The sequence below is a fragment of the Oncorhynchus gorbuscha genome, linkage group LG10 (genome assembly GCF_021184085.1).
Source record: "Oncorhynchus gorbuscha isolate QuinsamMale2020 ecotype Even-year linkage group LG10, OgorEven_v1.0, whole genome shotgun sequence".
Classification (NCBI taxonomy): Eukaryota; Metazoa; Chordata; class Actinopteri; order Salmoniformes; family Salmonidae; genus Oncorhynchus; species Oncorhynchus gorbuscha.
The window spans coordinates 34845451-34860118 of NC_060182.1; the positions used below are offsets into that span (position 1 = coordinate 34845451).

Genomic DNA, 14668 nt, shown 5'->3' on the forward strand with positions numbered 1-14668 from the left:
TTAACCTACACGCCACCCACCAACCTACACGCCACCCACCAACCTACACGCCACCCAACAACCTATACGCCACCCACCAACCTACACGCCACCCACCAACCTACACGCCACCCACCAACCTACACGCCACACACCAACCTATACGCCACCCACCAACCTATACGCTACCCACCCTTCATCCACACAATGTTGCATGACCATAAACCACCCACCGTACGGGTAAAACCCGAGGACTGCGGGTTATGAGGAAAACGCGCATCACTAGTGTGTAGGCCTAGGTGTGTGTGTGTCGGAGGGTTTGGGTAGAAAAAAGTAGAAGACCAATTTCCATCTCTATGGACTAATAAAAGAACATATTATATATTGCGTTGTTGTGCGCGCAATTGTGGGAGCCGCCAACGAAATTACAAATGAACTGAAGTCACCTCTTTATCCAGCAAATGCAATAGGACATAGGCCTATCTTTCAATTATCTACAAAAAACAACTAGACTACGTAAACTGTGTTTGATCAAATGTTACTGATTACAATAGTAGTCTCCATGTAGTTGGTCTTCATTTTTTTTCTCCAAACGTATGAATTCTGCTTAAAGGTCCTGACATTTATGGCACAGAGGCATGTTGCTCTTATCCTTTAATAACTTCAAGCAAGGTCACTGGTTCAAGTCCCTACCCCCTTAAATACAGTTTTACATGTCTTACCTGTTTGGCCCGTTTCCTTGTGAGATTCTACATGGATGGGTTATAGGCTATAAGATCACATGATGATTGACAGTTTTTGATTAACGATGACATGGCATCTGTTTTGCAGGGAGGAACCAGACAACCAGACTGCTGGAATGCTTTGCATTTTGGTTGTTATCAGTAAAACAAAATAAATCATCTGCCTGATGGGACAATCAGAGAACAGGCTCAATTTGCGCACATCCATAATAACTTGAACAACGCGCTAGGAGTTAAACTGTAAGCCAATAGTTAAGCTTCTCCAAGAGTGCAAAAACAACAAAGTCAAGGTAATAAAAGAGATAGAGGCGTCAAGTTCTGCACTAAAGCGTAACATAACGAGCTCTGACGCTCATATTCGACATGGAAATGGAAACCATATCAACATTCGCTAAGAAACTTTGGTGTGTCAAGAAACAACTTATTCTTTTCCTCACTCCACTTATTCTTCTCCCGCTACTTTTCGGGCTACCAGAAAAGGTACGTGGTTATTGGAAGATGCACAGATATTCTTACTGTAACAATTTATTCCTCTAATTTACAAAGAAGAAGTAGATTCAACTTTTAAGTTATACCTTAACCAAATTGCTAAACCATATCAAGCCTAAAACTGATATTATCATTAATATCCACACCTGCCTTTAAACCCGAACAAGAACACCCTTTAACCTGATATCTGTTGGTCTTCACTGAAATTAGAATCAGGATCCTAAGAAGAGCCCCATTAGATTAAAACCTACAATTCTATACTTTTGATCTGTTTTAGGGTGATTGTGTTATTCCAGTGTAAAGGACATGGCCCTGCTCCATCATATGTCTAAAAACACAATCCTTACATCCATAACTTGGCTTAACTCCATCCCCCCTTCTTAATCATAACCGCAGCCCAATCTGAGCCCTTACTAATAACTTCAAAGACTTCTTCATTAACAATTCTCCCCCTAATTTTGCAAATCCAGTCACATTAAAAAGGTACATTCCTTGTACATTTAACTTGGCACGGCACGATACAAACATGAATGAAATAGATCACCTTTGTAAATGGTACAGTTGGCTCTTCCTCTTGGGTGTTCACCAACATGTTTCTGTTACGTTTTGCAGGAGGGGAAATGCCTGTACGTGGTGCTGCTGATGGCTGTGTTCTGGTGCACAGAGGCTCTTCCCTTAGCTGTCACTGCCATGCTACCTGTTTGCCTCTTTCCAACCATGGGAATTCTTCCATCCCAAAAAGTCTGCCCCCAGTACTTCCTCGATACCAATTTTCTCTTTCTCAGTGGTCTTGTTATGGCGTCAGCTATTGAGGAATGGGGTCTGCATCGCAGAATAGCTCTGAAAGTTCTTAAGATTGTTGGAGTCAAACCAGCCTGGTGAGAAGACTATATCGCCATATACAACAGTAATAAATTCATCATAATTTATATTTTGGGATTATTTTCCATTATCTAATCTGAATGCCCTGCATATGGCAAAATATAGGCTACATACTCATATTATCAGAAAGATTAAATGTATTGATGTGTCACTCTTACTCCGGACCCATGTGTACATCTCTCTATGCAGGTTGATTTTGGGAATGATGATCACCTCTGCCTTCCTGTCCATGTGGCTCAGTAACACCGCAACAACGGCCATGATGCTTCCCATTGCTAACGCCATCCTGGAGAGTCTCTTTGGAGACCTGGACACTCTGAAGGAAAACTGTAAGGTGAAAGACGAGACAGAGGGTGAGTTGCTGTGTAGGGTTTCTCCAACTGTCTCATATACACTACCAAAGGTCAAAGGTTTTAGAACACGTACTCATTTAATGTTTTTTCTTTATGTTTACTATTTTATACACTGTAGAATAATAGTGAAGACATCAAACTATGAAATAACACATATGGAATTATGTAGTAACCAAAAAAGTGTTCAACAAATCAAAATATATTTTATATTTGAGATTCTTTAAATAGACACTCTGCCTTCATGACAACTTTAAACACTCTTGGCAGTTTCTCAACCAGCTTCATGAAACAGGTGTGCATTGTTAAAAGTGGATTTGTGGAATTTCTTTCCTTCTTAATGCATTTGAGCCAATCAATTGTGTTGTGACAAGGTAGGGGTGGTATACAGTAGATAGCCCAATTTGGTAAAAGACCAAGTCCATATTATGGCAAGAACAGCTGAAATAAGCAAAGAGAAATGACAGTACATCATTACTTTAAGACATAAAGGTCAGTCAATACAGAAAATTTCAAGAAAGGTTCTTCAAGTGCAGTCGCAAAACCCATCAAGCGCTATGATGAAACGGGCTCTCATTGGGATTGCCATAGGAATGGAAGACCCAGAGTTACCTCTGCTGCAGAGAATAAGTTCATTGGAGTTACCAGCCTCAGAAATTGCATCCCAAATAAATGCTTCACAGAGTTTAAGTAACAGACACATCTCAAAATCAACTGTTCAGAGGAGACTGGGTGAGTCTTCATGGTCAAATTGCTACAAAGAAACCAGTACTAAAGGACACCATTAAGAAGAAAAGACTCCCTTGGGCCAAGAAACACGAGCAATGGACATTAGACCAGTGGAAATTTGTCCTTTGTTCTGAAGTCCAAATTGAAGATTTTTGGTTCCAACTGCCGTGTCTTCGTGAGACGCTGTGTGGGTGAAAGGATTATCTCTGCATGTGTATTTCCCACCGTAAAGCATGGATGAGGAGGTGTTATGGTGTGGGGGTTCTTTGCTGGTGACATTGTCTGTGATTTATTTAGAATTCAAGGCACACTTAACCAGCATGGCTACCACAGCATTCTGCATCGATACACCATCCCATCTGGTTTGGGCTTAGTGGGGCTATCATTTGTTTTTCAACAGGACAATGACCAAACACACCTCCCGGCTGTGTAAGGGCTGTTTGACCAAGAAGGAGAGTGATGGAGTGCTGCCTCAGATGTCCTGGCCTCCACAATCCCCCGATCTCAAACATATTGATATGGTTTGGGTTGAGTCGGACCGCAGAGTGAAGGAAAAGCAGCCAACAAGTGCTCATCATATGTGGGAACTCCTTCAAGACTGTTGGAATAGCATTTCAGGTGAAGCTGGTTGAGAGAATGCCAAGCGTTTGCAAAGCTGTCATCAAGGCAAAGGCTGGCTACTTTGAAGAATCTCAGATATAAAACATATTTTGATTTGTTTAACACCTTTTTGGTTACTACATAATTCCATATGTGTTACTTCATAGTTTTGATGTCTTCACTATTATTCTACAATGTAGAAAATAGTCAAATAAAGAAAAACCCTTGAATGAGTAGGTGTACAAAAACTTTTGACCAGTAGTGTACATTGAGTGAAAAGATACAAAATATTAAGTAGTCAAGCCAGGACAAATTTGGTCTTTTCAACACTGCAATGCAAATTGTTTGTAGTGCTTACAAAAACAAATATACTATACTTCAACTTTCTAAAGCCAAGAGTGATATTTCCACACTAAAACTGTTATGCAGGTGAGTGAGGACCCAAAAGCGACTTAACAGAAACAGAGTTTATTCAAGTCCAAAACAGAAAACGACAAATCCTGAATCCTTAACAGGAAATGTCCAAACGGGGAATAACAGAAATCCTCTAGTCTGTAGAGGGGAATAACAGGAGAAGCGGCCACAGACTGCAGGTCGCTTCGGGTAGGCGCAGGCCGTAGCTGACAGAGACACCTGCTCACACGCAGCATCTGATGAAGGCAAAAACACGACAGGACGGAACAAGTACACAGCGAACAGCAAACATCAAACAAGGATCCGACAAGGACAGAAGCAGAAACAGAGAGAGAAATAGGGACTTAATCAGAGGGCAAAATAGGGGACAGGTGTGAAAGAGTAAACGAGGTAGTTAGGACGAATGAGGAACAGCTGGGAGCAGGAACGAAACGATAGAGAGAGAGGGAAAGAAACCTAATAAGACCAGCAGGGGGAAACGAATAGAAGAGAAAGCACAGGGACAAGACATGACAATCTATGACAAAACATGACAAAAACTGTAATAGGTAGCTGAAGGTGTGAACATTTTTACAACTACCTGTTCCATCACATGGAACTTCGGTGCACGACATGTCAATATTCAAATGATAATTGATTAAACATATTAGCCGCCTTTCAAGTCATATATTAAATATGACGAAGGCCTAAAGACAACCTACTTAGAAAACTGGAACTCACAGGCTTTGATGAGAAAGAAATGTTGAAATATCTCTGTTATAGCTTGTCTCATTCATTCTATAGCTATGGATACTGTAGCATCATAGTAATTGGTTCATGGGAAACGTGTTGATTCTCAGTAGAGGTCGTTTTAATTTTTAAAAATGTAGCCTTTATTTACACTTAGATGACCGCCTAAATCATGTTCAAATTGGTCTTCAATATGGAATTGTTATAACGTCTCAACCTGTCCTTAAATATATATATATTTTGTAATTTGTCACCACAGAGTAAACAATGGAGAGAATAACTCTAACACAACCTGTTCACTTCAACATCCATCAGGTCAAGCACGAGTAAAGCTGCATGCACTGCCCTCTGAAAAACAGATCTTGTCTATAGACGGGTAAGAAAGCAAACACAAACAAACTGAACAATTGAAGCTCTCATGTTAGAATAGGATTCATGGTTATTGTGTAGCTATTTACTAATGTTGGTATAATTATATCTTCAGACCTGATCGGATGGAGCGTTCAGATGGGAGTACTGCAGAGGAGATCAGGACAGAGTCAGAGTACCAGATGAAGGTGTGGAAAGGCTTCCTGATATGTATCCCGTACGCTGCCAGTATCGGAGGGACTGCCACCCTGACAGGCACTGCACCAAACCTCATCCTTATTGGACAACTTAAGAGGTACCCAAGTTGAAGACTTGGCTGATCTCACTTTCTCCTACTGCATCTGAACATACACTCTCAGGCCCATCGGATAGAGCAATAAGGTGACAATGTCTCTCTGAGGAGGTCTAGTAGAGGGTTTTGTACAACGTACAAACTTTTAACCATTATGAAAAAAGACGAGACAAGTGACACAGGTACTGGGATGTTTCAGACATTGTAGAACTTCAGACGTCCCTCTTAAAGGCCTGTTAGGATTTAACTGGAAAATAGCTGTGTACGAATAACATGTTACATTTAGACCATAAAAACAACTTTATTCACATTTGCTGTACCATTTCTGACAGTTGCTTCTTTGTGTTCTAGTTACTTCCCAGAGTGCGACTTGATCAATTTTGGCTCTTGGTTTGCATTCGCATTTCCTCTCATGGTGTTCTTCCTCATCTTGGGATGGCTATGGATTTCTTTCCTCTACGGGGGCCTGAATACACGGTATGATGGTGAAATCAGATCTAAGTACAGCACCTCATCAGTGTTAAATAAAAATGTAACCACAGATGATGACATGTGGCAGTCTGGTAGAGTTCTAGGATTTGTGACTGTACACTTTTTGAAGTAGTATGGAGTAATACATTCTTCTACCTGTCAGATATTTCCACATTATTTTCATACTATTTTTTTGTGTTCAGGTTGTGTGTGAAGAAACAGGACGAAAGAGCACAAGCGGAGGCGAAGGCTGAGGCCGTGATTGATGAAGACTACAGAAAACTAGGCCCCATAAAGTAAGGACATATCTCTAGACTAAATCACAGGCAACATGCTCCAGTCTCAAATCATGCCCTACACCAGGGGTGGCTAATTCTAGTTCAGGAGGGCCACATTGTTCACATTTTAGATTGTTTATTTGAATCAGTGTGTTAATGCTGGGATGGAACAAAACGCCTGCTGCAGCCCTCCAGGACTAAAGATGACTACCCTTGTTCTAGACCCTACCCCTGTTCTAGACCCTCTGGACTATATGTCGGTGGTAATATAGAATTCCTGAGACAATCATTTCCTATCTTCCATTTTAGTTTTGCAGAAGGAGCCATCGCATTCTTTTTCATTTTGTTTGCCGTTCTCCTGTTTACAAGAGATCCTAAATTTGTAACTGGATGGTCCACGTTTTTCAACAAAGGGTAAGAGAGACAAGCTGACAATCCACTGCCCGTTAACTAGGATATGTCTGTATAATTCACTGGAGGCTTGAGGAAACCAGCCGCATCATGACTTCCTCTTCTTTGATTCTCTTCCTCCTGCAGGTATGTGTCAGATGCGACCACTGGAGTGATCATTGTGTCAATCCTATTCTTCTTCCCTTCCCAAAAGCCCTCTCTTAGCTGGTGGTTTGATTCTAGAGGTCAGTACCAGAAAGGATATGTCCCAAATAATGAGAAATACATTTTTAGAATATGTCAATTTAAAATACCACTGTCTCAAATCATACAGCCTTTCTGTACTGATATAGAGAAAACTGTATATTTTCAAATCAAAAGATTAGATGGAGTGAAGTAGCTGTATACATTGTATTCGGAAAGTATTCAGACCCCTTGACTTTTTTCCACATGTTGTTAGGTTACAGCCTTATTCCAAAATTGATTAAATCGTTTTTTCCCCTCATCAATGTACACACAATATGCCATCATAACAAAACAGAAACAGGTTTTTAGCCATTTTTGCAAATGTATATATATATAAAAAATGAAATATCACATTTACATAAGTATTCAGACCCTTTACTCAGTACTTTGTTGAAGTACCTTTGGCAGCGAAGCCACTCCTACGTTGTCTTGTCTGTGTACTTAGGGTCGTTGTCCAGTTGGATGGTGAACCTGAGATCCTGAGTACTCTGGAGCATGTTTTCATCAAGGATCTCTCTGTACTTTTCTCCGTTCATCTTTCCCTTGATCTTGTCTAGTCTCCCAGTCCCTGCCGCTGAAAAACATCCTCACAGCATGATGCTGCCACCACCATGCTTCACCGTAGGGATGGTGCCAGGTTTCCTCCAGACGTGACGCTTGGCATTCATGCCAAAGAGTTCAATCTTGGTTTCATTATACCAGAGAATCTTGTTTCTCATGGTCTGAGGTTTCTTTAGGTACCTTTTGGCAAACTCCAACCCAGCTGTCATGTGCCTTTTACTGAGGAGTTGGTTCCGTCCGGCCACTCTACTAAAAGGCCTGATTGGTGGAGTGCTGCAGAGATAGCTGTCCTTCTGGAAGGTTTGCCCATCTCCTCAGAGGAACTCTGGAGCTCTGTCAGAGTGACCATCTGGTTTTTGGTGGTCCCAAACTTCTACCATTTAAGAATGATGGAGTCCACTGGGTTCTTGAGGACCTTCAATGCTGCAGAAATGTTTTGGTACTGTCACGATCGTCGTATGGAATGGACCAAGGTGCAGCGTTGTGAGTGTACATTTTCCTTTATTTGCAAATGTCGCCAACAAAACAATAGTACAACAAAAACGAATGTGAAGCTCCGTAAGGCTATACATGCACAAACGAAGACACCTACCCACAACTACCAAAAGGAAAAAAGTCTGCCTAAGTATGATTCCTAATCAGAGACAACGATAGACAGCTGTCCCTGATTGAGAACCATACCCGGCCAAAACATAGAAACAAACAACATAGAATGCCCACCCCAAATCACACCCTGACCTAACCAAATGGAGAAATAAAATGGCACTCTAAGGTCAGGGCGTGACAGGTACCCTTCCCCAGATCTGTGCCTCGACACAATCCTCTCTCAGAGCTCTTTGGACAATTTCTTAGACCTCATGGCTTGTTTTTTGCTCTGACATGCACTGTCAACTGTGGGACCATATATAAACAGGTGTGTGCCTTTCCAAATCATGTCCAATCAATTTAATTTACCACAGGTGGACTCCAATCAAGTTGTAGAAACATCTCAAGGATGATCAATGGAAACATGATGCACCAGAGCTCAATTTCAAGTCTTATAGCAAAGGGTTCTGAATACTTATGTAAATAAGGTATTTCTGTTTTAAATTTTTTATAAAAACCTGTTTTCTCTTTGTCATTATGGGGTATTGTGTGTAGATTGAGGAGTATTTTATTTAATCAATTTTAGAAAAAGGCTGTAATGTAACAAAATGTGGAAAAAGGGAAGGGGTCTGAATACTTTCCGAATGCACTGTAGATCTGGGTTTTTAAAGTCACATTATTATTCAGTCATGCCTCATCAGACAGAAATTACAGTAACATTGACTCCTATTAAGGCAGAATATTTTTTTTGTAATTTCATTAATCTATTTCTGAAGCAGAACTTGTATTGGCTCTGTTGTAAAGTACTGTAAATAACCTGAGGAATGTTAATGACGTAGATTAGTGAGTCTGAGCAGAGTCCCGTCGTGAGGTAAGACTGTCGCCCCTTATTATTAATCCCTCAAAAATGTGTTGCCACACTTGGGTTTGCTCTGTGTACTTTGCTCTGTGTTCACCCATTGGTTTAACATAGCACACAACTTCTTATGCAACAGAAATACCAGTGTTTTCATTTTCTACCCTCATGTTTTTCCATCGAGATTAGAATATGTACACGTTTGGCATTGAGCTCTTTAATGTTCTTTATTATAAACTATTTTGAGTAGGTATGTTAAGAATTAGCCTGTGAAGTAATAGTTCCCTTTCAGTCAGTTCACTCTGTACAACAAAAGCACAACTCCCCATAGTGATGTTGTACCTCGTTCCCTCCCTTCAGGGAACAGTAGTTATATTCATAACTTTATGTTTTGCCAGGCATTGACAAATGAAAAATGTCCGGCAGAGCGGTGCCGAGAAAGAAACAAAACCCCAACCAGCCTTATTTTGTCCACTAAGTGGGTCCTCAGATCTTCAAAAGCTTCTACAGCTGCACCATCAAGAGCATCCTGATGGGTTGCATCACTGCCTGGTATGGCAACTGCTCGGCCTCCGACCGCACGGCACTGCAGATGGTAGTGCGTACGGCCCAGCATATCACTGGTGCCAAGCTTCCTGTCATCCACGACCTCTATCTAGAAGAAAAAGAAACGCACACCTATTAAGACGAGGTGCTGGCTAGCGGAGTAGAAAACTTGAAAATAAAAGAGAGCTGCAGCTTAGATGAAAACATTTAATTATCAACGTTTCGACAGCCAAGCTGTCTTCATCAGGGTATAATCACAAACACTGCGGGATGACTCGTTTATATAGTGTCAAAAGACACAGGTGTCTGTAATCATGGCCAAGAGTGGTCTAATATCATTGGTTAATAATCAAATATTAAAATGTCATGCAAAGAACAGCATACAAACAACATATGGATAGCATACGATCATAGATTAATGTGACTACACAAGCTTACAAACAATTACAATGGCAAAGTCACAATAATCACAAGAATGGCTTCAGAACAAAGTCTACATTGAGACCGAAGGGCGCAGGGGTCTTTAAATTAAAGATTCAGGCAGCCTCTCGTTTTAACAATAAATTATCAAGGTCACCCCCTCTCCTAGGGAGGGTGACATGTCCGATGCCAATATAACGCAGAGACGAAATCGAGTGGCCTGCCTCCAAGAAGTGGGCCGCAACTGGATAAGTAAAGTTTTTACACCTAATGGTGCTACGATGCTCTGAGATACGTACTTTTAATTCACGCTTTGTTTTACCTACATAATTTTTTCCACAAGGACAAGTTATAAGATAAATAACTGCCTTAGTGGAGCACGTAATAACACCTTTTATTGGGATCGATTTCCCTGTTTGTGGGTGTTTGAAGGATCTACATTTATAAGTGCCATTGCATTGAGCACAGCCATTACATTTGTAATTTCCATCTAGTAGGGGCGCAAATAGAGGTTGTTCAGGAATATCTTGGGGTGGTAAATCAGAGTTTACCAATTGGTCTCTGAGATTTCTGCCCCGCGAGAATACGACCAATGGAAGGTCAGAAAACACATTTTTAATTTTTTTATTTTACCTTTATTTTACTAGGCAAGTCAGTTAAGAACAAATTCTTATTTTCAATGATGGCCTAGGAACAGTGGGTTAACTGCCTGAACGACAGATTTTGTACCTTGTCAGATCAGGGATTTGAACTTGCAACCTTTCGGTTACTAGTCCAATGCTCTAACCACTAGGCTACCCGAGACTATCATTGGATTTTAGGATGTGCCAATGTTTGTGAACAATTCCCTTAATTTGTTCAGAGCACTTTGAATAGCGGGTAGTTAGAACGCAAGAATGCGTCTTTTTGCGAGACTGACCTTGAAAAAGGTCATGTCTCGTTTTGTTTTGAATTTTCTCAATGGCAATATTAATCTGATCATTCTTGTAGCCCCTCTTCTTGAACTTTCTTTGCGTCTCAGCCCTCTATACCAGGCTGTGTCAGAGGAAGGCCCTAAAAATGGTCAAAGACTCCAGCCACCCTAGTCATAGACTGTTCTCTCTGCTACCGCACGACAAGTGGTACCGGAGCGCTAAGTCTAGGTCCAAGAGGCTTCTAAACAGCTTCTACCCCCAAGCCATAAGACTCCTGAACATCTAATCAAATGTCTAGCCAGACTATTTGCATTGCCCCCTCCACCCCCCCCCCTCCTCTTTTACGCTGCTGCTACTCTCTATTTTATCTATGCACAGTCATTTTAATAACTCTACCTACATGTACATATTACCTCAATTACCTCAGCTAACCTGTGCACCCGCACATTGACTCTGTACCGGTACCCCCTGTACCTTCTGTATATAGTCTCGCTACTGTTATTTTACTGCTGCTCTTTAATTATTTGTTACTTTTTTTATTTTTATTTTTATTTAATCTGCATTGTTGGTTAACAGTTTATAAGTCTACACCTGTTGTATTCGGCGCATGTGACAAATCAAATTTGATTCGATAACCGTTACTTTGACCACTAACCCCTAGCTGCAGCTCTTTCTTTATTGCCTCTTTTCAAAGCTCCTTGCAGGTTAGATATTCTGATATTTGGGTGGTTGACCTGGATTTGTCTGTTGGGCAGATGTCGATTTCATACCCTGTCATGTTTTCCACAGCACCAAATACTCCATATGTTCCTCTACTATCATGGAAGAAAGCACAGGAATGTGTCCCATGGAATATCATTCTGTTGCTGGGTGGAGGCTTTGCCATGGCCAAGGGATGTGAGGTAAAACCATATCATTTACATATAGAATAATTCATCCTTAAGATCTCTATGGGTAAACCCCTTTCATGTTTAAGGGTGCACACCATAGATATGAAATCCCTTTAACTCACATTCTCTTTTGTGTACATTCAAATAGATGTTGTGTGGTGATTTCTATACTTTCTGACCTATTTCTGCTACTACTGAGTCAAGGGCCGTCTTGATGCTCTGTCCCTGTGGTGTAGGAGTCAGGACTGGCGGCGTGGATAGGAGCCTACCTCCAGCCTATCGCTCAGGTCCCTCCTGCTGTGGCAGTCATGTTTATCACCGCTTTCCTGGCCTGCTTCACAGAGTTCGCCAGCAACACCGCCACCATTATCATATTCCTGCCCGTCATCGCTGAACTGGTGAGCTGTCAGCTACTGTATGACATGCCCACAACAGTCAACATTTAGTTAGATGTTTCCATTATTAAGAATGAAGTACCCTGTGGGTATGAAGAGGTCAGTCGGCACTCATTTTGAAGAAAGGCGTATTTTTTGTGTAGTATTTTTGAATACCCTTGTGAACTACAGTACGATAAAGCCTTGAACTCCACTGTATTACTAATCCCCCCCATGGGAAAAGATAATGGGAAAGTTGATGCTCTCTACTCTAATCTCCCACAGCAATGTACTTTTTTAGTGTTTGTCATGGGGTCAACAGATCTGTCAGTTTAGCACCGTGGCTGTTTGGTCTGTTGGACATTAACCACAGTTATCAGTAACCAGTTGTCTTCGTCTGTCTGTGCCAATGTCTTACAGTATTGTTAAATCTAAGCAATAATATCACCCAACCAGTATCATCCAGTATCACCCTGACAAGGGCACCCTAGTTACTTATCTCCAGCGTCATTTCTAAGCCAAGTACGTTACTAAGAATTTGGAATATCGTTGCCACTTATTGAATGCGATGTGGATTCACACACTCTTTGTTCATTTGTGTTACTTGTGTTAATCTGCAGAAAACTGTTTCGAAAGTATTATTATTCTCCATTAACACAATATTTCTGCAAAATAATATCAATGACTGTGTTCGTCTCCTCTTTACAGGCTATGTTTGTCAAGGTGAATCCTCTTTACTTCATGATACCTGCGACAACAGGATGTTCATTTGCCTTCATGTTGCCAGTCTCCACTCCGCCCAACTCCATTGCCTTTGCATCTGGCCATCTTCTGGTGAAGGACATGGTAAGATCCTCACGCCAATATACTGTGTGACCATATGTCAGACTGTTCTTAAACTTAAACATACTCTATCCTAGTAGATAGATGATTTACATCTGTTTGGTTTCTCTGTTCCCAGGTGAAAACGGGCTTTGTGATGAACATTTTGGGCATTTTATCAGTTTCTCTGGCCATGAACACTTGGGGTCGTGCCATGTTCAGTTTGGAGACTTATCCAGACTGGGCCCGTCCAGTCAACATGTCCAGTACTCTCACAGATATACAATTCCCCTCCGTCCCACCTTTCAACCTTACTAGTTTGTGATACACTGCATACTGTAGATCTGAAGCTTATCCAATACAAAGTATTACACGGTATTATATAGTAAATACTAGAGCAGCATTTCTGAATATGTACAAAAGTCAACTATAGATTTGGGGAGCATTAGCCGTTACTTTAAGTTATTTAGCCTATGGTGTGATGGCTATACCATGTTGCGAATGTACTGTACACTTCTAGATTCTTCCATTTGCCTACCGTATACTATATGAGTTTAGATTTTTTTGTTGTTCAGGCTCTCCTTGTGCTCTACTTCCTCTGTCGTGTAGATTATACTAAGTTCTATCAGCTAATTTTCTTGCTTGTCACATGCCACGAACCCCTGGTCTCCCAGATGTGTCCAATGTTTTGTCCTGGTTTGTTTTAGGTCCCCATGCCAAGTTTCCATTTGAAGTTAATTTGTTTGGGCAGGGCAGGGGGTGACAGAATAGACAGTGGTTGGTCTGTCTGTTGTTACATTCTCTTCCACAGTTATACAACAAGTCATGTCGGACACCGTTTTTGTCCGGACACCGGTGATGTCTGTGTCATCATTCTGTCGCTATGCTTGCTGAAATGCCTTGCATCTTAGTGACCTCTGGTGTTCAGTGTGCCACTTTGCGAGTGTCTGTCTCATTTGTCACTGTAACATTCCCTAGATAGTATTTGTGAGGATAATCCTTATTGATTAGGGTGTTAGCAGTCTGCTTGATGATAATAGACCCAATCCATTTCATCACACTGAACGCTCAACCTCCAAATCCGCCACCTTCTAGTAAATCACACTTGAACTTCATCCTCCATTGATCTTTAGTTAGGATAATCTGTGCCTGTCTTGATGCACAACAGGAGTTTGTGAATTATTAATGGAAAGATACTTACCTAACCCATGGGGTCACAGGCTGCACATGTTTTAACACATTCTAAGTTACACACATAAAGTCATTTTTACTTTTCATCGTGTCTTTAAAATACACAAATCGTGATTTTCTGATCTTATTTCATTTGAAGTAATCATTTGAAATGTGGTACGTGGAAATCTAATTAACAATTTTCTACCGTAGTTTGTATTTTGTGTAGTACGTTTAGGTTTATCAATGCACATTTTGGAGCTTTGTTATTTTCTTAATACTACTGTTGTTACCAAATAAAACTCAACAGCAAATGGGTCTTTTCTTTTTTCGTCAATCCATGGAATTGGTATATTTAGCTGATGTCAGTGAGCAGGCACCGACAGACATGCCACACAGTAATATATACTACAGAGCAACTCAAACCATGAGATGATATTCAGACGTGGGCCATGCCACTATAGTCCTTTTTAGTTTTAATCATTGACCCAGGTGACACAGCATAAAATGTACTGGAATCAAGTCTCATTCAACAGCCTTATGCCTGATAGCACCAAACAAGATACCCA

General features: G+C 40.9%; 1 protein-coding gene across 1 annotated transcript; it reads left to right on the plus strand.

Annotated features, from left to right (window-relative positions):
• Window positions 1-976: 976 nt before the first annotated feature.
• Window positions 977-14417, plus strand: LOC124045956 (solute carrier family 13 member 3-like). The gene is made up of 13 exons (XM_046365801.1): window positions 977-1202; window positions 1824-2089; window positions 2283-2446; window positions 5231-5291; window positions 5400-5579; window positions 5928-6053; window positions 6251-6343; window positions 6635-6739; window positions 6863-6960; window positions 11633-11745; window positions 11970-12131; window positions 12816-12953; window positions 13069-14417. The coding sequence occupies exons 1-13, from the start codon at window positions 1086-1088 to the stop codon at window positions 13252-13254; spliced, it is 1809 nt and encodes a 602-aa protein (XP_046221757.1). The 5' UTR covers window positions 977-1085; the 3' UTR covers window positions 13255-14417.
• The last annotated feature ends 251 nt before the right edge of the window (window positions 14418-14668 follow it).